This window comes from Actinia tenebrosa, unplaced genomic scaffold (assembly GCF_029948245.1).
Source record: "Actinia tenebrosa isolate PJP-AT-01 unplaced genomic scaffold, QUT_ActTen_1.0 PGA_scaffold5__44_contigs__length_20552954, whole genome shotgun sequence".
NCBI lineage: Eukaryota > Metazoa > Cnidaria > Anthozoa > Actiniaria > Actiniidae > Actinia > Actinia tenebrosa.
In genome coordinates this window covers 5,400,490-5,423,265 of record NW_028292582.1, presented here as the reverse complement: position 1 = coordinate 5,423,265, position 22,776 = coordinate 5,400,490, and the positions used below count along the sequence as shown (strand labels likewise).

General features: G+C 37.9%; 4 protein-coding genes across 5 annotated transcripts; 2 read left to right on the top strand and 2 right to left on the bottom strand.

Annotated features, from left to right (window-relative positions):
* Positions 1 to 1,077: 1,077 nt before the first annotated feature.
* On the bottom strand, positions 1,078 to 2,477 carry LOC148906372 (partner of Y14 and mago-like). Its single transcript, XM_089037362.1, has one exon. It carries the CDS (start codon positions 2,470 to 2,472, stop codon positions 1,891 to 1,893), a length of 582 nt encoding a protein of 193 aa, XP_088893488.1. The 5' UTR covers positions 2,473 to 2,477; the 3' UTR covers positions 1,078 to 1,890.
* Positions 2,478 to 2,617: 140 nt separating this feature from the next.
* On the top strand, positions 2,618 to 4,153 carry LOC148906371 (alpha-ketoglutarate dehydrogenase component 4-like). 2 transcript variants are annotated; one of them, XM_089038336.1, is made up of 4 exons: positions 2,618 to 2,832; positions 2,933 to 3,141; positions 3,482 to 3,549; positions 3,863 to 4,153. In XM_089038336.1, the coding sequence occupies exons 1-4, from the start codon at positions 2,721 to 2,723 to the stop codon at positions 3,903 to 3,905; spliced, it is 432 nt and encodes a 143-aa protein (XP_088894462.1). In that variant the 5' UTR covers positions 2,618 to 2,720; the 3' UTR covers positions 3,906 to 4,153. The 2 variants fall into 2 exon arrangements, with proteins under 2 accessions (XP_088894462.1, XP_088894463.1); XM_089038337.1 differs by lacking the exon at positions 3,482 to 3,549 and having other exon boundaries at positions 2,644 to 2,832.
* On the bottom strand, positions 4,121 to 22,010 carry LOC116286443 (RAB6A-GEF complex partner protein 2). The gene is made up of 8 exons (XM_089038335.1): positions 21,885 to 22,010; positions 10,479 to 11,042; positions 10,298 to 10,381; positions 8,937 to 9,086; positions 8,235 to 8,372; positions 7,394 to 7,521; positions 6,835 to 7,018; positions 4,121 to 6,193 (listed from the first exon to the last, which is right to left on the bottom strand). Exons 2-8 carry the CDS (start codon positions 10,771 to 10,773, stop codon positions 5,958 to 5,960), a joined length of 1,215 nt encoding a protein of 404 aa, XP_088894461.1. The 5' UTR covers positions 10,774 to 11,042; positions 21,885 to 22,010; the 3' UTR covers positions 4,121 to 5,957.
* On the top strand, positions 19,187 to 20,445 carry LOC116291670 (histone H3.3). Its single transcript, XM_031698866.2, has one exon. It carries the CDS (start codon positions 19,278 to 19,280, stop codon positions 19,686 to 19,688), a length of 411 nt encoding a protein of 136 aa, XP_031554726.1. The 5' UTR covers positions 19,187 to 19,277; the 3' UTR covers positions 19,689 to 20,445.
* Positions 22,011 to 22,776: the final 766 nt, after the last annotated feature.

Sequence of the window (22,776 nt, the reverse complement as noted above, 5' to 3'; positions counted from 1 at the left end):
GATATTGCGTAGCTTATAATTTTATGTTGGCAAGGATTGTCAATTAGGCATCGATATTACAATATATAATTTTGATGTGACCAAAAGTGAGGTTGGGTATAAGGAAGCAAGAAAATAATTTTAAGAAAATAAGATTGGTATTACGAGATATTTTGCATATGTTTAGATGGATAGTTACGCTGTGTTGTAACAGAATGTAAGAAGCAAGATCAAAGGGAAGCTATATTTACTGTGCTGTGCACCATACTGTTCACAATTTCCGACAATGTTTTAATCATGCTCTTTACCCACTAACCAATATTATTAGTAAACTATATTCACTGGTCCTATTGTACTCATATATAAGTTATTGTTGGAAAATAACAAAATAAAGGGAGACCACTAAAATACTCATAAGTGCATAAGATACCACACGGCCTTAGCAGGTTGGAAGAGGAGTGATCAGATATGCTAATAGGTTTTTTATATATTTGCACCTGTGGGACCAGTGAAGATACATATCTTATAAGCACTTTCACATTGTTGTTTCAATGTTGTTACATAAATGTAGACTACAAACTTTGCATCTCGAAACATCAAAGTGAAGTGCCATATCTATTGGCTAGAGGTACAGTGCTATAAAGAGTGCAATAGTCCCCTTTACAGTTCCCTGCGCCATCTTAAAAGTTAACTGTTGCCTTTGCATCGAAGCGAGACAAACAATGAGTTTGCAATTATAGAGACCATTTTAACACCTTGGACTATATTCACATTTCTCTGTCATTGCAATCTCACCATTCGTCTCGCTTCAATGCAAATGCTCGGCTACCTTTCAAGATAGTGCAGGGAACTAGGGGGACTATTAAACTTATCAAAAAGTCTCTAATGGTGTCAAAAAGAAATAATTTTTTTTTGGAAGTTTTCACAGTATGGCACATAGCGCAAAGTAATTATTTATTTGATAATTTAATTTAATATGGTGATGTGAAAGAGAAATTTATTTATGAAAACAAGAGCAAATTATTTATACTAATGCAACTAAAACAATCAAGTCTATGTGTTTGTGTTTGTCTTCATAGTATTATTCTATTCAACTCTTTGTAAAAAAGTTAATTGTAGCTGCAATTACTTTTCACATGAAAACATTTAAAAGTGGTTAAGAAAATCCTAAAACAGAACTGCCAGTTTTGTTTTCCAGCATGGGGTACCCTATTCCACTCTTCCATTTTTCCTCTTTTTTCTCCTTCTTTCATACCCAAGGATCTCGTTGGTTTCAATTCTCTCGGCAAAAGTTAGAAAAAGAGTTGTCTATGATATTCCTACTTAGCAGGGGAGAGAATAGGAACCCTGGGGTAGGCCATCCTGATATAGTGATCACAGAGCATTCTATTCTAGCCTTGGTATACAAGCATGCTGTTCATTAGAGCTCTTAAAGGCAAAAGCTGTCTAAACTTCAACCAAAGGCCTATTCAAGATTATCTTCCTGCTTAGCAGGGGAGAGAATGGGAATGCTGAGATAGGCTTTTCTGATCTAGTGATCACAGACCATTCTATCCTAGCCTTGGTACAAGCATGTGTTTCATTAGGGCTCTAGAAGGCAAAAGGTCTGGTTTCTGACTGTGGTCATTTTAACGAAGTTTGATGTCCAACAGTTCTAGTCAATGTAGCTATAGTAACATGGTCAAGGTAGCATAGTCATTTTTTCACTGTTGTGCTGAAGTATTGCATCAGCCTCCAGTTTTATAATATTACGACTTGTTGGGTTCCCTGTGGTAAACAGACACTTTACCACAGGAGCCCCACTTCAAGATATGCTCTTAAGAGTAAGCTATTATGAAAGAATAACACTTGCCTTTAAAGGCTATAGGGAACTTCAGCCTTTCTTATTGAAAATCTTGAATCTCTCCATCTTCAAACTCCAAGTTCCCTTTCAAGTTCTTCAATTTCATCTACAATCTCTTCCTTCTTGGCTAACTTTTCACGTTGATTGGCCTCAATATTTTTAACCTCTCCAGAATCGATTTTACTTTGGAGTTCCTCAATTTGGCGAAGTTTCTTTTTCAAATTTTTAAGCTTTTTCTGCTTCACCTCGTTAGGATTGCTGGTGTACACAGTGCCAGCTGCAGTAGTGGTCTTTGTTTGTGCTGAATTCAAATGAATATTCTCCATTTTTTTAGTAGCTTCTTCTAAAGAAGAACCCATACTCTGACCTTGTATGCCGGGGCTCTCTTTGTTTTTATTCTTTTTTCGGTCATGTTTCTTCTGATTTTTCGTCAATATTTTTGGCTGCTCTTGCAATCCTGGTGGAAGTTTTGGCATTGAATTTAACCATTGCTTTCCTTTGCTTTCGTATTTTTCTACTTCATCTTGAGGAACGAAGCCTTCCTTAACTCTTCGAGCTTTTCTCCAGGTTCCATCTGGTCTTTGTGTTGCTGGAATCCACGAATCTTTGTCAGAACTCGCGCTTGAAGATCCATCAACTCCGTCCGCCATGTTGGTTTTTGACAATCGATATCAATTCGGAAAGCGTTCGGTTTACATTCGTAACAAAATCTCTTTCTTTGACTTTCATTTATTATAAAAATTTTCCTGAAATTCACAAAAAAATATATTTAAAAAATCAAATGGTAATATCTTTACACTTCTATTTGTGTTGATATTTTGTTATTTATATAAAAAAGAAAAATTCGGGTTTCATAACCTGGACTGACCGGACTGACCTGCCTAACGATCGAGATTGCATGCGATCAAAGCGAACCGACTTTTTCAAAATGGCGTCCACAGGTCGACAAATACTACGAAGACACAACCAGCTTATAAAATTCCCAAATCGAATAAGAATACACAAAAATCGTAAGTACACAGCTCCCATAGTCTTAGCTTAGTTTCTAATGTTATGTTAATGAAATTCTCGTTAAAACAATGGTTGAATGCGTAAATGTACTAATTTCAGCGTCACCAAACAACAGCACACCAGAGATTTCGTCAACGATAGCCGAATTCAGTAAGCGTCTTCCACATTTAAAACCTTTAAACCCAACATCGGCTTTTGTTTCTGAAAATAAAAGCTTGCCAACTGTTGATGATGCTGTACTATTTGAAAGTTTACCTCAAAGATACAGACGGCGAACCATATCAAGGGAGGAGATGGAGTATATCGAGGTACGTTTCATTTTAATATCTTTTACTTTGTTACTATATTTGGACAACAGTCTTTGAGATTATTATAGATGAATATATAATGACGGTGTCAACCACACTTCTAGAGATTATGTATTTTTGATCAATAAGCGAAAAATATTACTATAATTTAGTAAAAGCAATGATCCCCAGACCATCTTTACCCTTGAGAATTTTAATCCCCCCTCCATGGGCAGGTATGGATATACCCTTGGAAATAGCCAGCATACCCTCCTTGGAGTCTCCCTACCCCATGGAAACTGCAGGTATGAATATTTCCTGGAACTACACATTTCACATACAACTCCCCCTCCATGGGCAGGTACGGATATACCCTGGAAATAGCCAGCATACCCTCCTTGGAGTCTCCCTACCACATGGAAACTGCAGGTATGAATATTTCCTGGAACTACTCATTTCACATACAACTCTCCTCAGAGCCACCCAGTCGCTTCACTTGTCTTATTGATCTCACGCTATGGTTAATGGGAAGGATTTAGAGAGTACTCGGTGCATCAAGGGAAGGACGGGAAAAAAGCCTTCCCAAAGCCACCGCGCGCATTAAAAAAGCATGAAAAAGCATGAGTCACGACTAGCTACGAGTCTGGAGCCTCCCCTTTAGCCCTACTGCATTGGAATTCTCCCATCCCCACCCTTCAGGGAGGTATTCACAATTTACTCAAAAAATTATAATTCTTTGCAGAGAGGAGGCCCTGAATAACATTGAAGACAACTTGACCTTTTGAAAATGTATTTACAAATGATAAGTTGTATGCAGGACATATGGACATTAATTAGTTTTTGCTTTTGAGGATCTCACAAGAATTTGCAGCTTTAAGTCTGGTCAAGAAATGAACTAAATGTTGGAATTGGTTACATTATGAATGGACAAATTATGAATGCATTATTTTATGAAATGCATAATGTACTGAGCTGTAATAGAAATCATATATTTGAAACATTTTCCAAAAATAAAACCATTTTTAATAATGAATAGTCTTCACCTGTTTAATAAATTTCTATTCTTCATTATATTTGTTTTCACTCTTTGTAATCACATGTTAAATGCAAGGGCATAAAATAACGGCCAGACATCAGACAATGTCCAGCCATAGCTGGGACTTGTTGGCCATGGGTTAAAGCTTTGCCTTGCCTGTCACTTTGACCAGTGATGTTTAGCCAGAAATAAGGTATGACTGAGCTAAAACTAATTTGGCCTGTGATCATGACTAGTGACTGATTGGCCATTATTTTAAGCCCCGAATGCTAGGAGAGCATTGAAGCAAGTCACACCAGGTAAGCGCAACTAACACTTCCAAGACATATCCGAAACTAGCAGTCCACAACTATTTTCGCAAAGACCTTACTAAGGGATGTCTGCATAGAAAGATGTCTGCTTATAGGAGGCTATGGGAGTTTGAGATATCTTAAAAGCTAGTATTTTGTATATTAAATAACAAGAACATTTAGTATTTTAGTAATATATAATCCTATATCATATTTTCAGTTAGAAATGGTTCAAGCCATTTATAAAGGATCTCTTGACGATGAAACAAGACCCCCATATGGTTATAATTAAGAAATATAAATGTGTGCATGTCTCTACTACGGTATAAGCACAATTTGGGAGCTGTAGAGCACTAGAGAAGCAAGCTTAGGAACATGAGGCATAGCCGAGTGTTTCTCTTGCTATTCAAGTGCTCTACAGCTCCCAAAGTGTTTATATCCATCCGGTACCTAGACATAAGCAGCCATCTTATATAGCTTTTATAAAACATTTTTGAACGATTTTGCTTGATCGTGTCTCAGTCCTCTCATATAAACAAGGTAGCCAGCCAATCAGCATGCGAATAATATCTCAAATATTTTATAAATTAAAATATAAAAATGTTACATACACTTTGATGTCCACGTACCTAGAAAAGTTACTGGGGTTCCTAATATCACACAATTAACTGGGTTGCTTAATTCCCTAGTCTGTTTTTGCTGCATTCCAGGACTACAAAACGGCTGATCAATGGTCAGACAAATAACCAGCCATTTTGGACTAATCAACATGTGACCAGTCAATGTGGCAACCAGTCAAGAGAACTGCCCAAAGAGGCAACAATGGCCATTGACCAGCTGTTTTCGAAAGCCTAGCCTCTTACGCAAACGTCCTTAGGGTCTGTCCCACAACATTTAAGAGACCTTTTGGATGTCTGTGTAGGAGGCGATCTTGAGACCTGCCATTAGGTAAAAATGTCTTGCTTGATGGCAGAGAAAAACAAATATTGAGAGACAGCTAACACAGTCTGAGATTGTCTTAGCTGTGGGAATAATTTATTTATGCTCTAATTATCCTATATAATATTATGTATGAAAACTAGTTAGATGATACTTTGCCAGTGAGTATGCTGCCTTGCAGATCGTTGTCTTTGTAAATGATTTATGACAATAGCCAACTTTTGATATTTTGGTTGCATGTGTGATCAAGCACAAAACAATCTGAGCAAATGCTTCAGGGAAACTAAAGAATAATCACAATTTAAAAATACTGTTTCTCCCAGAGCCTTGACTCCAAATGGTTTGTGCTTGATCATGGCCATTCAACCAGAATATTGGAAGTTGAATTGGTTATTATGTTGAAAGGCACTTCCTGAAATAGGTCTTGCTCTTCATAAGATAGTAACCATAGTGACTATTTTGACTTGAAACATGAGTATCGAGAATGGTGTAGTTGGCAGACGTTATAAGCAGAATGAAGATGAGATATACCCAGCTATATGCGTGCTCCATGTATCTAAACTGATATAATACTAAAACATCATTGAATTTGAAGTCCTTATCATAGAAATTGAAGATGCTTGTAGTGGATTTGTTGCTAGTAATTTGACTGGGAAATCCCAAGTCATTATTTCAGTCTCTATGTCTGCAGGCCCTTGCCATGTTGCAGTGTCTAATTGAGGATATGTTGATTGAAGAGGACTTGCTCCAGCAGGAAGAACACCACTTGCAAGTACAAACTCAAAATGAAGTCTCCATTTTAGACAAACTGAAAAAAATGAATAAATCTTTTTTATCTATTCACAGAAGGCTTTTTTTGTACCTTCCATACACACTCCTTACTACATTTGAATTTTCTATATACAAGACTCTCAACTCAACTTTTAAAGGGAGTAAAAGAAAAGAATGAAGAAATGGACAGAAAGAAAGAAGGTAAGGAAGGAAGGAAGGAAGAAAGAAAGAAAGAAAGAAAGCCATGCCATGTGAGTAAAGTCGTTTAATGATTCTTGCATGTGCTTCGAGAATTTGAGTTCTCATGAAAAGGTGGCATGCACTGCTACAGTGTTGACTTTCACTGTCTTTTTACAGTGCTGTCTTTCACTGCTGTGTAGTTGCCAGCTGAGCCATGTATGTGAGTTGAGTTTGTTTGAGTGTTGTTCTCTCCTTTCCCATGAGGGTTTTTTTCAGTTATACTCAGATTTTTCCCCCTCCATAAGTCTGAATTATCATGTGAGTTGAGTGTTGTGTGTTGTAAATAATGAATGTAGTGGTTGTGCATGTGGAACAAACCTCATGGAAGAGCCTTTTGCGTGGAGTGATAGTTGTAAAATATAAGTCATATGTAAGTTTCTGGTGCAAAGCCTCTATACTACCTGAATGGCAAATGGGTTTCATTTGGTGGCAGCTTACCTAAATCTGATTCAAATTCTGGACATACTGTAACAGGAACAGGTAGAACAAGATGTGTCTTTTTGGCATGCAAGCAGTACTCCTGAACAGAGCAGTAAGATGTGTATATTGCTCCTGAATTCTTACAGTGGGGTGGTCGATATTCTTCTGGAATGTGTTCTTCGCTTTGAAGAGTTACTGTATACTGGGAAGTAAAAAAACAAATTGCAAGAAAAATACATAATCAATTGGCACAGGGCTGGAAAAATGTATATCACAAAGTTTATCTACAGCCTTCTGAAAAGCAACTATGTTTGAAACTAATACTGCAATTTTCTATATTCTGCGAACTCTATAGTTACAAGGCTGCACAATGAAAATAATTTGTTTTTTCGCTGCTGTCAATCAAAAATAATAAGTTGGTACCTTTTACTGGATTGACAGCAGTGAAAAACCGAGTTCACAACGAGCCATTGGAATGTCTGAGTTTGCAGAATATTGAAAAACTGCAGTAATTCATTGGCTGCTTGATTGCTTTAATGTGGCATGAAAAGGAGTGCGATCATTCCAGTGTTCTTACCTTTACACAAGGAATAAGGGTATCAGTGAAATCAAATGAACCAACAATTTCTTCTCCTATTCGATATGCTGATTTAAAAAGACAGAATTTTCCTACATGTCCTTTATTGCTTACAATATTATACACATCTGAAATATAACAAAAACATAATAAGACAAAAAATATATAATAAACCATCAAATACCAGTTGTAAGCCTTTGGCTTATCTATTTTATAAGCGCTTTTTTAATAGGTTAAATAGGGGGGCTTATATTCGAGGAATGGAAGGATTAAAATCAAAAGAGAAAAGAGTTTGGGAAGTAAAGGAAATGGTTATTTCTTTATCTTATTTTTGACATCATCACAATGGGATACTAAAGGTGGACTTGTATCCCACGCTCCCTCAGAGCCTCCTTTTCTTGATTTCTAATCCAGTGGGAGGGGAAGGGGAAGTAGAAGCAAAAAATTAAAAAAACATCTAAAGATTTTTCGTTGTTTTTTGTGATTGGATGGTGCCTAAGAATGTTTGATTCTTTTGTTTCTTCAGAGAGCTGTGATTAGATAGTTATGAAAACATGCCAAAAAAACCTTGAAGTGTTCATGGTTCAAGTGCCTGCACTGTAGAAGCTTTCTCAGAGCCTGCAATTTTAGTCTAGTCACAACTCATTTCTTGAATTTTGGGTTGCATCAAATTTGCAACGGTCTTAGTTTTCTTCTGGTAGGCTATCTTTAAGCCATAGCTTATTAGCCATGGTTCTTTTTTGTTCTTGGTACATGCCTGGCCACCCAGTAGTCTTCTGATGTCCCCAAACAACATTGCACTATAAGAATCATGTCAGCTAGAGTTTGAAATGTTACTTACGAGAGTTTCTCTTCGAAGTAACTGCAGTTAAATAATCAACTGCTATATCTAAAAGTGAATTATTATTTGCTTTGTTTTCTAAAAATGGGTTGGAAGTCTGTTCTGGTAAACCAAAGAAATTTTCTGTTTCAGTTAAACCTGAAAAGATAAGAAAATGAAAATGGTCTATTGAATTTATCTAACCAAGATTTATTGTCAGAGCCTGAACAAGAAACCATGCATGCTCCCTGCAATGCAAATAAAGGGAGCAACTATACAACATGCTTTTAACTTCTGCGTTAGTTAATTAAGCTGTTAGTAACTTCACAATAGTGTTTCTTTATATGTGCTATCCATTGTATGAGCTCCCTGTGTTAAACCTTTGGCAACAATGGAAGTTGTCACATGAAAGTAATTCTAGATAATGTTACTGCAGTTAGCCACACCCTCTCCTCCCTAAAATTCCTACGGCAGTGCATACCAGTAGACAACCTGTGTTTCTGCACTTAAGCGCTCTTTTAATAGCATGGGCTGCCTGTGATAAATGTTTGGTAACATTCAAAGACAAGTCACAAGGGGGTAAATTTTCATGTTGCCCCACCCTTCCCTCCCTAAAATATACACTAGGATGCATACTTGTCTGTGGTTGGCTAAACGTTTTCAATGAGACAAAGTAAACTTTTCTCGTAAAAAATGTAGATTTTATGACAAATTTTTATTTACCTCGCACAGTCAAAACACGAAGTGGAAGTCTGAGTAGCTTGAATTGTGAGTTAACACGACTGGTTCCAAGTGTAACTTTATAAGAATACTTGACGGCATATCCTTTGAATGAAGGTGGTCCATCAGCTGGTATAATCTCACTGTATAAAACTAAAAAAATGAAAACAGGATTTAATGATGTGTTTTATTTCCACCTCTGCCCCTCCCTCCCTCTGTCCCACTTTTAGCCATATTCTATGCTTAATTGTAACCATATATATTCAAAATAATTGTTTTTAAATGTTAAGTTTTATTATGTGAGAGCACACAGCACTTTTGCACACTTTCTATTTTGTCAATCATGTCCAAAATAATGGTTGCTCTAATTTGTCTATGAATTCTCAAAATTACTTTGGATGCAAGGTTAACTTGGACTTACAAAAGAAATGCCACAAATTTGATATAAAAAAAAAGTGATATCTTTTGGAGTTCCATGTTAGTCTCACATCAAGATAGTTTTGAGAAGGGTCCATTAGCTGACTGAAAGAAATCCTTTACTATAATGCAATCTTATTAACTTTTCCACTTTCTGATGAAAAACTATATGAAAATTTTCAGTAATTTTTAAAAGCTTTTAAAATCAGAATCATTCAGTCCAAAAATTATTTAAAATAATAAAAGGCAATCTTATTCAACCCTTTAAAATAGTTTGAAAAACCTGATACCCAAATTTACAGTGGGAATGATTATTGAAAAACAGAACGAATCCATCTAAAAAAACATAATTAATTCGATTGAACAAATGCAAAGCTCTTTTTATTTACATAATGAAATAAATAAATAGAGTAATAGGGAACCAAACGTGAAATTGTTTTAGTAATATCAGCTGTTTTTTAAAAGAAAAGAAACTTTCAAACTCCTTCAAATATAGCCAAAACATCCACAAAATGAGACAAATTTTCAGGCAAGATTCAAGAGTTCTTGGCTCTGTTGGTGATACGTCATCGGAGAGCAAGAATTTCATTCAGAACCAATGCGTTTATAAATAAAAGAATAGTTACCCCAATTAGTTATTAAATTACTATCTTATCTATTTCTGGAGAAAAAGCAACTAAATATCAAAATAGCTTTTCAGAATAGTGGATAATTTTAGTACAGAAGAGAAGTTTTGGAGTAAGTTTTTATCACTTCCGTTGATCAGGAGAAGTGATCATTTTGTTAAATACACATGAATAATTTACTGTGAACTTGTTTATATTTGTAGAAAATCCTCTTTTTGTTTCTTTTATTTTCACAATTATATAAAAATAGAACGTTATCAGCTGTTATGCGGACAAAGCTGAGTATACTATGCTATGTATAAAACGCAAACATTGACTCACAAGTTCGAGATTCGCCAGGTGCGAGCTCTAAGTCGCAAAACAAGATCTTTGGTTGTGTGTCCATTAAGCACTGCCCTTGTTCACCTTGTAAAACAAAATCAAGACAAAAATTTTAACATGTAAAAAGATTTGAGGTAGCTAGATAGGAAATTTAATGATTAATGTTTTAGAGTGTTCGAACCTCTCGATGGTGCAAAACTTGTGCTGGATTTTAGCACCACTGGAGACGTGAGATCGACTGTCGAAGTATCATTTTTCTGTGGGATGACAATACGGCTACTATTCACTGAACATTGACAGTGTATTTGCACGCTTGCCCAAGCGAGACGCTCCACTTTAGGCTCCTTTTTCTCTTCCTTAGAGTTTTTCAGAGCAGTTGAATCCTCGTTGACATTCGTGAAAATAATTTCACATTGTAACGTTTCCCCCGCGAGGTAAACAGCGCTTCGCACCATCCGCGCTTTAACCTCGATCATGGCATTAGAAATCTGTAAAGGGAGCTTGCCTTCTTAGGTTATACATTCTCGTAGCCGCTTGTGAATTAGATCAAGAGGAAGGCGTTAAAAAATTGATGAGAATTGTTGCTGAAGTTCCCATAGCGGCTTCGTATCCGCCATCTTGAAAGCCTCAGGGTAAAGACGCTGACCAAGATATCTGGCTCAGACAACAGGTAGCCCAGTCCATGAACCAATACGCCCACTTGTCTTTGGGGTGTTGGCTCGTGCACCCCTTCTGACTAATCTAGCTTAGAATTAATAAACATTAATGATTCAACACTGATGATAAGGTGTATACCCTTAATTAGTTCCCCCTCTTAATTACAGCTGCCCTCCCCCCATCTCAACCTTCCCTTTTATTCTCTCATCAAACGACAAAGCCAGGTGCACCAAAGATTTTGCATGTGTTAGCACCTCCAAAACGTACACAGATACTAACAAATTATAGAATCTTCTTGTCTCCTTTAATCGTACTTTTTTTGGTTCTTTTTGAGTCTACACGTGTCTACATGTATATAATATCTCATTACCATTTACGTCATTTTCACCACGTGACACTCTCCCCTGCTTTGAAAGGTCACCATTTTTTAAAAGCTTAGTGAGTCCTAGCGATACCTCCTTGATAAATACCGGGGTGATCAGTCCCAGCGCCATATCACTCCTCGCTCTTTCCACTCACTTTCTTGCTCCTGTGTCTAATTATCATACATAATTAATTTTCTGGTGGTTACAACACCCTAACATTTGCTATCTTATGATGCGTTACAAGAGAATTCATGATTTTTTTTATTTTTATTTTTTTGATACTAAGTGTTCATAAGTGTTCCTATGTTTTTGTATATGACATGAGTATGTGAATATCTCTGCCGGCTATCCATAAGCCAAAGGTACAGTGTTCAACAGGTGCCAAGGAGGATTCACTGGGTGCCAAGGTAATCCGCAGTACTGCATCTGGTAAATGCCGTGGTTATACTGGAGTGGCAGGCTTGGGGGATATACCATTTGTTGGTATGGTGGTATTTGCACACTGTGAACCTGGTTGAACCCATACCGTTCAGGTGGAGCACGTGCTCTTCGTGGGTACTGGTTACCTGTTCTTCCTATTCCATGCTCTGGTTCAGGTGGCGCCGTGGTCTCTACCTGATTTGCTGAGTTCTCTTGAACTGCATCGTGTTCCCCTGCAGGACGTTCCACTTCAGATCTCTCCCCCTCCAGTTGTAGAGAATCACCTTGTTCATCATGAATATCCTCAATGTCACTATCTGACATGTTAGAAGAGTCATCAGGTGATTCTGGTTCCTGTTGTATGGGGCGTTGTCGTGCTGGCTGTTGTTGGACGTGCTGTGCGGGTTCTAGGTAGTCGCAGGGAAAGAGCAGGTTTCGATGCAGGAGTCTCGAGTTACCCTCGCGGTCTTCTCGCTTCACTTCATACACCGGGCCCGTCCCCTTTCGGTTTACTACCACGTATACAGTATCTTCCCAGTACGAACGAAGCTTGGCTGGTCCCCCTCGAGGCGTGAGGTTTCGAACCAGGACACGGTCTCCTGCTTGAAGCTCCGTGTAGTTAAGTCGACGATCATAGTAATCTTTGCTCCTCTCGTTACACTTTGCTACATGCTTCCGGGCTATGTCGTATGCTGATTGCATCGTTGACTTCCATTGTTTAACGAATTCTCTTTGGGGGAGAGATGCACCTTCAACCTCTCTACCGATGATTAGGTCGATAGGTAATCTTGGCGTTCGGCCATAGAGCAAATAGAACGGCGAAAAACCTGTACTAGCATGTGGGGTACAATTATAGGCGTGGACAACTTTGTTAACGGAATCCTTCCACTTGCTTTTCTTGTCCTCTGGCAAGGTCCGCAGCATTCCCAGCAACGTTTGGTTGAAACGCTCTGTTTGTCCATTTCCTTGTGGATGGTATGGTGTAGTCCTGGCGTGTTTGATACCGCTTAACTTTTCCAGTTGCGAGAAGAGGTGGTTTTCGAATTCTTTCCCCTGGTCATGAAGAATTTTCGCTGGAAACCCAAAGCGTGGGATGAGATCGTTAAAGATTTTGTCAGCGACAGTCCTGGCAGACTTATTCTTTGTGGAGTACGCTTGAGCAAATCTTGTAAAGTGGTCAACGACGACTAATATGTACTCGAAGCCGCCGGCGCTCTTCTCCAGGTGAACAAAGTCAACAGAAATAAGTTCGAAGGGCGACGATGACGTCAGGTGTTGCATCGGGGCACGAGTCGGAAGTTGAGGACGACGCTGTTTGAGGCAGTGACATACCTTAGTGACGAAATGAGTTATGTCATCTTGCATCCCGGGCCAAAAGAACCGTTCCCTTGCCAGGCAAATCACTCGGTCTGCACCCAGATGACCCATTTCTTGGTGGAGTTCTTTGTAGACTAAAGAGCGCTTACAGTGAGGCAGGACCAGTTGATTATAATTTGTTGTTCGTCGACGTAACAGACCGTCGTCGCTCACCTCCAGCTTCGTCCATTCTCTCAGTAAAGCTCTTGTCGACCGCGATTCAGTCATTAACTTACGACGTGATGGGCGTCGTCCCACACGTTTCAGCTCCAAGACTCTGCTAATGGAGAGATCACTTTGTTGTGCCATCTTCAAGTCGCTAATTGTTATTCGGCTGCCATCAACATCTATCAATGATGGCTGATCCATGACATCAACCCGGTTTGTAACTGAAGCTATCCACGTGGTGTCTCCAGTTCCTAATGCTGTTACTCCAACAAGAGTTGCGTTGACTTCGTCACGTGATGTGGTGTTATTATAGCACGTGTCGAGTTGTCCCATGTCCATTGGCATTCGGCTTAAGGTATCAGCGACGGTGTTCGAACTTCCAGGGTGGTATTTTATGGTGAAATTAAAGTCCGTAAGCTCCCCGATCCAGCGGTGACCTGTAGCATTCAGTTTTGCAGTAGTCTGGACATAGGTCAGAGGGTTGTTATCTGTGTATACAGTAAACTTGGGTGCGTAATATAAGTAATCTCGAAAATGTTCACACACCGCCCACTTTAACGCCAAAAATTCGAGTTTTCCTGAGTGCATGTGATAGTTGGATTCCGCGGGTGTTAGAGTACGTGATGCGAAACCAATCGGTTTCAATTTACCGTCCTGCTCCTGGTATAATGCAGCTCCCAGACCATCTTTGGACGCATCTGTAAACAAGACGAAAGGGATGTTCCAGTCTGGGTAACTAAGGACCTGTGGTGACGTTAAAGAGTCAATAAGGCTGTTGAGAGCCTGTTGGTGTCGTTCTTCCCATTTAACTACAGTCGATGAGGCTGTACGGTCCTTTGTCTGTTTTGGCCCCTGCAAAAGCTCAAATAAACATTTCGCAGTTTGTGAGAAGTTAGGTATGTATTGCCGGTGATAACCTAACAGTCCTAACAGTTTTCTCACATCGGACACGGATGTTGGTTGACTCTTCTTTAGTGCGAGTACGGCTTTGATGTGAGTAGGATCAGGTCGATGCCCGTCCGCCGACACGATTCGACCGAGACACGTCACCTCTCTTTTGAACATTCTACACTTCCTAGGCTTTAGTTTCACGCCATGTTCGCGGAGACGGCGCAAAACGAGGCGAATATGCTCCACATGTTCCTCAAATGAGCTGCTAAAAACGATAACATCGTCAATATAGGGGATACAGATTTCATCCCTGAGTCCCGTTAAACAATGTTCCATAAATCTTTGATACTCGGCTGGGGCGTTTTTCAGGCCAAATGGGATTCGAACCCATTCGTACAAGCCCCAGGGGCTAACAAAAGCCGTAAGATGTCTTGACTCTTCTGAAATAAAGCCCTGGTGGTAAGCTTTTCCTTGGTCTAGCATGCTGAACCACTGGTTACCACCTAAGCTTTCCAGGATTTCTTGTACGCGTGGAAGTGGATGTCGATCTGAAAAAGTTTTCTTATTAAGCTCACGAAAGTCTACGCATAAGCGAAGATCACCGTCCTTCTTTCTGACGCAAACTACTGGCGAAGAAAATGATGACCTGGATTGACGAATCCATCCCTTATTTAACAAATCCTCAATATAGTTTTTGACTTCTGCGTACAATGGTCTTGGGATCCTAGAATATCCTCGATTCACTGGGTCGTTAGCCGTCAGGTGAAGATTCATTTGCAACTCTGGTATGCAGCCGATGTCTGCATCTTCTTTGGAAAATGATTCCTCCTCTTCAATTAGCATTTTTGTAGCTAACGTTTTTTGTTCTTCCGTGAGATCTCCGAGATCAATCTCCGATAGTGGGCCAGTTAAGATAGCTTGCTCGTCACAATTTGATTTCAAGATGTCCGACACTGAACTAGATTTAGCTGAACTGTTGTCCGCTCTAATACCATTAACACCGGACCGACGTACATTTTTCTCTTCTGCGAGTTTAACTTCAACGGGCGTTACCGAGCGTACAAGGTGTAGTTTGCCTAGTACAGTTCTGCTTTTCAGGAAGATATCATGTTTAGAGTTATTCTTTACTTCAACTTCTACTCGACAAGACTTCCCGCGTTTTAAGCTCACGATAGTCTCATTAATTTCAAGACCGGAATGGATTGTCCCGTCCACTTCCGGTTCAAACAAAGCTGGTGCATTGACATCAAGACTTCCGGTATTTGCACGACAGGTTACAAGTACTGTTTGATTCATCGGAATAATAATATCTTGTTTAACAGTTTTCAGGTTACACAGTTCCGTTTGGCTAGTAGATTGTATAAAGTCAATAAGTCCCGCAACATTTTTACTTGCATTTCCAATGAATGAAGAAGATAACACAGAATTCAAGATATTTACATCAGTTCCATTTTGACTAACAAAGTTATTAACGACTTCTTCGATTATATTAAATCCAATGATAGGCAAATCAAGAGGTTTTTGTGATACCAGAAATGGTGTAGCTACATGGCAGGAATCGTTCGAATCATTCAGTTCAAAATCAATCTCTACCCATCCCACAAATGGAAATTGGGTTCCGTTAGCGGCTTTTAAGTCTAGTTTTGAATCACCAATAAGTTCTGACAATGGACGTATTTCTGCTGTCGGATAATTGGTTATCACAAAATCTTTTGACACTACAGACACTTGGGCACCAGTATCCCACAGTGCGTTACAAGGTACATTATTCAAAGAGCAAGAAATTGTGCACTTACTTCCAACCAGTTTAATCAGTGATGTCCGTTGCTTTGGTGTTAGATGACTGACGAATATTCCACTTTCCCACTCGGCGTCTTCTTCATTACTCGCTATCGTAGAATATTGGGACACGTCAATATCTGCTACTCCCTGTCCCTCGGTGGCAGCAGATGTCCGTTTCCCTGGTTACGCTGTTTACATCCACGAGCCAAATGGTCGCTCGAACCACATTTGAAGCAATGGTTACATTGGCTGATGTTTCTTTGTTCGCAATCCTTACATGTTTTTCTTCTTCTTTGATGTTCTTTCGCTGGCTTATCATTGTTAGGCGACGCACTAGATTTTGACTGTTCTTGGACCTTGGCATTTAACTCGGCTATTTGCGCCTGCAACGCTTCAAGAGTTGACATAACCTTTGACATTTCTCTGGCTGATTTTTGGCTGTTGTCATTTATTGAAGACACAGTTACTTTGTTTCTCGTGCGACTTGTGTTGAACTTTAGTTGCCTCTCTCCCTCCACGGAAACTATTTTATTGAGTGTCTCCATGAGTTCCTCGTCGCTGGATTCGCCAGTTTTAAGAACAAATCTGAATTTGTTGCGAACAGTCTCGTCACGCAAGCCAATTTCAAGTGCATGAGTAAACAGAGATTGTACCAAAGTTGCATCGTATTTCAGTGAGTCGTCAGCTTTAGATGCGAAGATTATTCTTTCCCTCAGTGAAAGCGCTCGTAGCAGAAAGTCTTGTGGGCTTTCTTTTGTGTCTTGTACTAGATTTGTTGACTCCTGGTATAGTTCCGTTGACGATTTCTCCCGGTAGTGTACCCTGATGATCTGACGAAGCTTTTGTAATGTGATCTCTGTCATCATTTCTAAATAGTCTTTCAGCTTCGAATTCGGGCTTATTGCTCGAATGACTGCATCGACTATCTCGTTTTCCTTATGTCCCCTCATTAAAGCATTGTCTATTTGTCGCATTAGTCCAACAAACGATACTCTGTCCTTACTGTCCCCTCCAATCGTTCCGGCTATTTTAAAATCTCTCCTCAGGTTTAAATTGAGTAATTCTCTCATGGCATTGTTTACACTATCCTGAGTCATTGGCGTTGACGCATTAGCAACGTTGGAATTGGTGATTTCCTTCGCGCTGTCTCCAGCTGCTAGTGGCGTTTCTTTAGATACAGAATTGGTGTTTTCCTTCACGCTGTCTTCAGCTGCTAGTGGTGTTTCTTTAGATACAGACTGCTCATTTTGAATCTCAGCATGTGTATTTGATTCCTGAGTACTGCTCGCTGCAACATCCACGTTACTCACGTTTTCGGACACGATCCCCCACACATCGTTTAGGAATTTTTGCAGGTCGTCCCCTTCAAATTCCTCGGTGCCCAACTCGAATCGTTCCCTCAGCTTCTTAACTTTATATCGGCGACTCGGTTGGCCGCTGATATCCACTTTAAGAAACTCCCCAAGCGTTGCGAGTTGATCCGCGTTCAGTGTGTATAGCTTCTCCTCGATCTTAAGCTCTAATTCCTCCATAGTGAATGTGTCCGATGATCAATCCTTATATAAATGGTTTCCAATACGTCTGAGCCCCCAAAAATATGTTAGCACCTCCAAAACGTACACAGATACTAACAAATTATAGAATCTTCTTGTCTCCTTTAATCGTACTTTTTTTGGTTCTTTTTGAGTCTACACGTGTCTACATGTATATAATATCTCATTACCATTTACGTCATTTTCACCACGTGACACATGTTGGTAGTCACTCCCCTACATTTTGCTGTTTTCATGTATCATGCCACATGTCACACATATCCCTGCACCACCTTGCAAGATCTCCCCTCATCTAAAACACGTGCAGGTTACTGGAGAACTGAATGAGGTGAAGTGCACTTTACTAATGAAAAATATCAAATTACCCACCCCCCAAGTCTGAAACAGCTGTTGTGCTGCTTTATAAAACAAAGCCATCAAAAATTATGGACCTCAGTAACCATAGTTACTACAGTGATTTTAGCAAAATCTAAAAAAAGACTATGAATTTAAGGTTATAAAATATTTTTTCATTCTATTTGTTCATAATCTTTTTATTTTAAACTTAACAGCCTCTCACTTGAATTGGAATGATATTTTCGAAAATTTAATGGGACTGCAAATAGCAGTCAACCCTAGCTGTTGTATTTTGGTGTGAGGGAGCTGTGAGTATATTATGATGATCTGAAATAATTTACATTTTATCCAGACGTACCACTTTTTCAAACACTACCAAATTAACTTATCAAGAGGAAAAGCACTTAATGAGTCATAGGTATAGTCATCCATATGGCTTTACACATCTAGATTAATAAAATCGTCATGGATGGATAAATGTGATACAATTCAATAGTCCAAATCAGTATGAAATTTCAGCTACTAGTGATCATCAAAAGAGCTTGCAAAATTAATATATGATAACTTTTTATGTTTCCATTTATCATGACTTACTCTTCATAATTTGACTTGGATTACAATAATATTGTGAATGATATAAAAAAGAATTTCAGGTAATTTATGCATTTTTTTTTCCAAGACAAATTTAATATATTTGCTTGAAATTTTGTGGAGTAAGCAGTAAGCTGGTTTAAATGATACTTTCACCACGTGTTGCTGCTACCACAACTGCTGAAGGAAAATGGCTTTTAAATATTTAGCTTGTAATATTTAAGTCATCTGTGAACTTTAAATCGTAAAATTCTTTTGCACAGTTTTCCAGCAACTCAAAAACTTCTGCGTAAAAATGTTTAATTATATATGCTAGTTGTGTAGATTAATCAAATGCCTTTACTTTAGCTTACCATTATCATTTCGGAAGGTTATTTCGAATAACTTTGCAATTTTAAATGTAAGCATTTTACATTTCAAACAAAGTAAGCTTTCATGGCCAGTGAAGGGATTTTCAGTCAAAAACCTTTGCTTCTTACATATTGTTTCTTAAGATAACTGTAGTATTTAGTCTTATGAGTATTTCCTAAACGTGCAAGTGATCTAGATGCTTTAAAATTTGAAAAATTAGAGAAAGAACTAAAGAAATAAAATCAGAAGCTGAATTCATTTCAGTCACAGAATGAATGATCGAGCTTGACGTTCATTTCGGATCAAAATTCACCAATCAGATTAGCGGAAAATTTCGAATTGACCAATCAGGTATCGTGAAAGTGCACCAATAGGCGTGTAGCTTTCGTCATATAAATTTATATCACGTTGGCATCAAATATACTAATTTATTTTTAACCAAAACTTCGAAGGCAGGAGCATTTCCTTGATTCTACAAGGTTTAAACTTTTTACAAAATTTTGAAGAAGAATGGCTCGTACGAAGCAGACAGCACGTAAGTCAACCGGAGGAAAGGCACCACGAAAACAATTGGCCACCAAAGCAGCAAGAAAGAGCGCTCCATCGACAGGAGGAGTCAAAAAACCTCATCGTTACAGGCCAGGAACAGTCGCTCTTCGTGAGATTCGTCGTTATCAGAAGTCAACCGAACTGTTGATCAGAAAATTACCGTTCCAGCGTCTGGTCAGAGAAATCGCACAGGACTTTAAGACAGATCTACGCTTCCAGAGTGCTGCTATTGGGGCCTTACAAGAAGCGGCCGAAGCTTATTTGGTTGGGTTATTTGAAGACACAAATCTCTGCGCCATCCACGCCAAGCGAGTAACGATTATGCCAAAGGACATTCAACTCGCCAGAAGAATCCGAGGAGAACGTGCTTAGAAACATCTACACCTAGAAAACTGTTTTTTAGTATAGTGACTTTAATTTATCTGTTATATTGAAAACTAACCTGGAGCCGTTTGTATATTACGAGAATTAAAAAGGAGCGCCAAAATGGAAAATACTTAACGATGCTATTTGGATGGCCGTTGATCTTGGAAGATTTTTCTACTATTTTTCGCTTATACTTACACAAACCTTACTGAAATCTAAAATTGGTCGACGCCTTTCTATTAAGTTAATGTTAAAAATGAAAAACTTTTGATTTTTGTATAGTTGTTTAAAAGAGCAACGATTTTAGAGCTTTTTTTTCTGGTATAGGAAGTTCCAATATGGCGTCGCCCAAGTCTTTGTTTGAATCATCTACAAAGAACGCGTTGGTGAGTCTTCTGTTGAATTTCCACCAACTTCGGCGTCAAAACTGTATATCAGCATTTTTTTATGTTCTATTATGTTATTTTTTCAGATCCATGCATGAACTTTTAAGTTTTCTACTTTGAATCTTTAAATTTCACGACTAGATAAACGAAAACTAAGAATATAACTGCGTGCTTGTATAAATCACACACTGTAGCTTATAATCGTCATTTTATCTATAGAGACCAAGTAATTTAACAATGTATAGTAAAAATCAAGATACTTGGAATAACACTAGTGTAATATTCAACTAAACTGAAAATGTACCATATTTATCATGTATACACAACATTTTTTAAACTATTAAAACAAGGAGTCAAATCCTAAGTTTTAACAGAAATCTTGTGGTTTTTACTGAATGCATAAATTAGGGGTATATTTATAATCATGTGTAGTTAAAAAGTTCATAGTATTTCAATTTCTGCTTGAGTTTCTAATTTATTATATTCCTGTTTTCATAGGAACAGGAATATATGAAGGGGTTAAACCGTTTAAAGGGGAATTTAAAAATCTAGTGCTGGAAGCAAAGTGAAAACCTTGGTTTCAGAACTAGTAATTAATATGCAAATTTTCTTTCCTATGTTTGGCATGCAAGGTGGTTCAAGGTTGTCTTTGTAAAGTAAATATTGTCAAATATAACAGTAGGAAAAAATGAAGTCTAATTAAATTTTCAGCATGAAGTTGAGCTAAGTAATTCCTCTATAGTCACTGATTTAGTAATTTTTTTTATTTTATGAAAATTTGATAATGTACCACAGGTAACCCAAACAGGTTTTTTTTAAACAATGAAAGTAAATTTTGTCAAAATGAAATAACGGATAAATGCATTATTGAATTGTTATTTTCATTTAATCATAAACATTCGGTTGCATAAAAATGCCTAGAATATTGAATGCATTTTTTCTGAGCTCTAAATAAAAATTTTGTAAGACTAAGTGGTGAAACAAGGTGGTATGTAGCCTCAAAGTATCAGGGCTAAGTCCCAAACAGCAATCAGCTTGTTTTTCCTTTTTTTCATATAGTGTCAGGGCAAGTCTAAAACATCTGAAACACTTCCTCATGATGACTGAAACGTCTGGAATATGGAAACAGGGGGACCAAGGATTCTTTTCAGGGAGGGGTGCCCTGTTTTGAATGGAAGAATTTTACGGCAACCTTATGACCACCTTACACCTTAACATGTGAAAGTAAAAAGGGAACTTTGCGGGCTTGAGAGGGTGCACCCCATCCCCTGGATCTGCCTTTGAGAAATATTAGCTAAGACAAAACTGAAACTACCAGCTCCACCAAACTAACTAGTTTTGGCGGCATGAGATACAAATCTGATTGACACAAGCATCGTTTTGCTTCCGCATATACATTTTCAATTAAAAAGTGACACAAAATCAAATCTTTAAAAAGTATCTGTTTGGCTTGAAATAAAACTGGTGCGCAGCAGAGAGCATAGCTAAAACTATCCAGCCAGGCAGGGGCATGTCCGAGATTCCACTCACAGGATTCCCAACTCTAGCCATATGGAAGACTCAAGCAGGCACCCTAGGAACCCTCTCAGGCCTGTCGCTAGGGGTGGGTGGTGGTGGGTGGTGGGTGCACATGATATGAGTATGAAATAATTTTAAGTGCTATTTTAGTTTTTCAAGAAATGGCATAATTTTGGTAGAAAAACGAACCTCCCCTTTCAAGGTCCTAGCAACAGGCCTACCTCTGGATGTATGCCCTAGTTTGGAACATTACTAATATATGATTATCATAATATTGGATTGCAATGATTACTGGTACCTTGATTCAAACTCTTCCCATGATCGACAGACCATACCAGACCAGTCACATTTGTAAACAGGATTGACGTCACGCTTTTGAAAGAAAATGAATGAGCACGCTTTTCAAGCTTTGTGTAATATGCAAGCTTGAAGCATAAATTACTGAATGACAAAATAATAATAATCATGATGATAATAATGATGATGACAAATTATATAATTTTTACTTAATTTTAAGAATTATAATGAAGAATATAATACTTTTTGAACTCACGAATATAACTCTTTATTTGCAAAACTGTAAGACAATAATAATAAAGTTTAAATAAAGTCATAGACATATTTGCATTTTCTATAGATTAGAAGATTTCGATCAAGTAACTTTTAAATGTATTTTTTGCAGTCCTTGTAATATTCATATACTACCAGTTTTGGAACATTCTTTATCAGATTCACACAGAATGTGCAAGAATTTACAATAAATAACTATTGAATAGGTATTAATTATAAGTCTTAATAATTATACTCCCTCTGTTAAACAATTATTGTATTAAATTTAGGGGGAGGGGTAGGGGCAGGAGATATTTGCTAATATTATTGTACTAAAAATTTGCTTCAAGAATTTCCTCTTTATTTCTTTACATTTTCCCATTTTTACTAAATACCATTAACTGTTGTTACCTTAGAGCCACAAAGAAGTGCAAAACAACTGCAGATTGCAATTAAGTTGCACATATTGTTATGAAATAATAAATAAATATATTATTTGAAAAACAAAAGTTCTATTGTCAATCATTTCAAGGCAAGAAAATATCTATTATATCCTAAGAAATCTAAATATATTTTCATGTATATAATAATATTTCATTTGAAAATTTAATATACAGCTAAAAAAAATTGTAAATGTGACA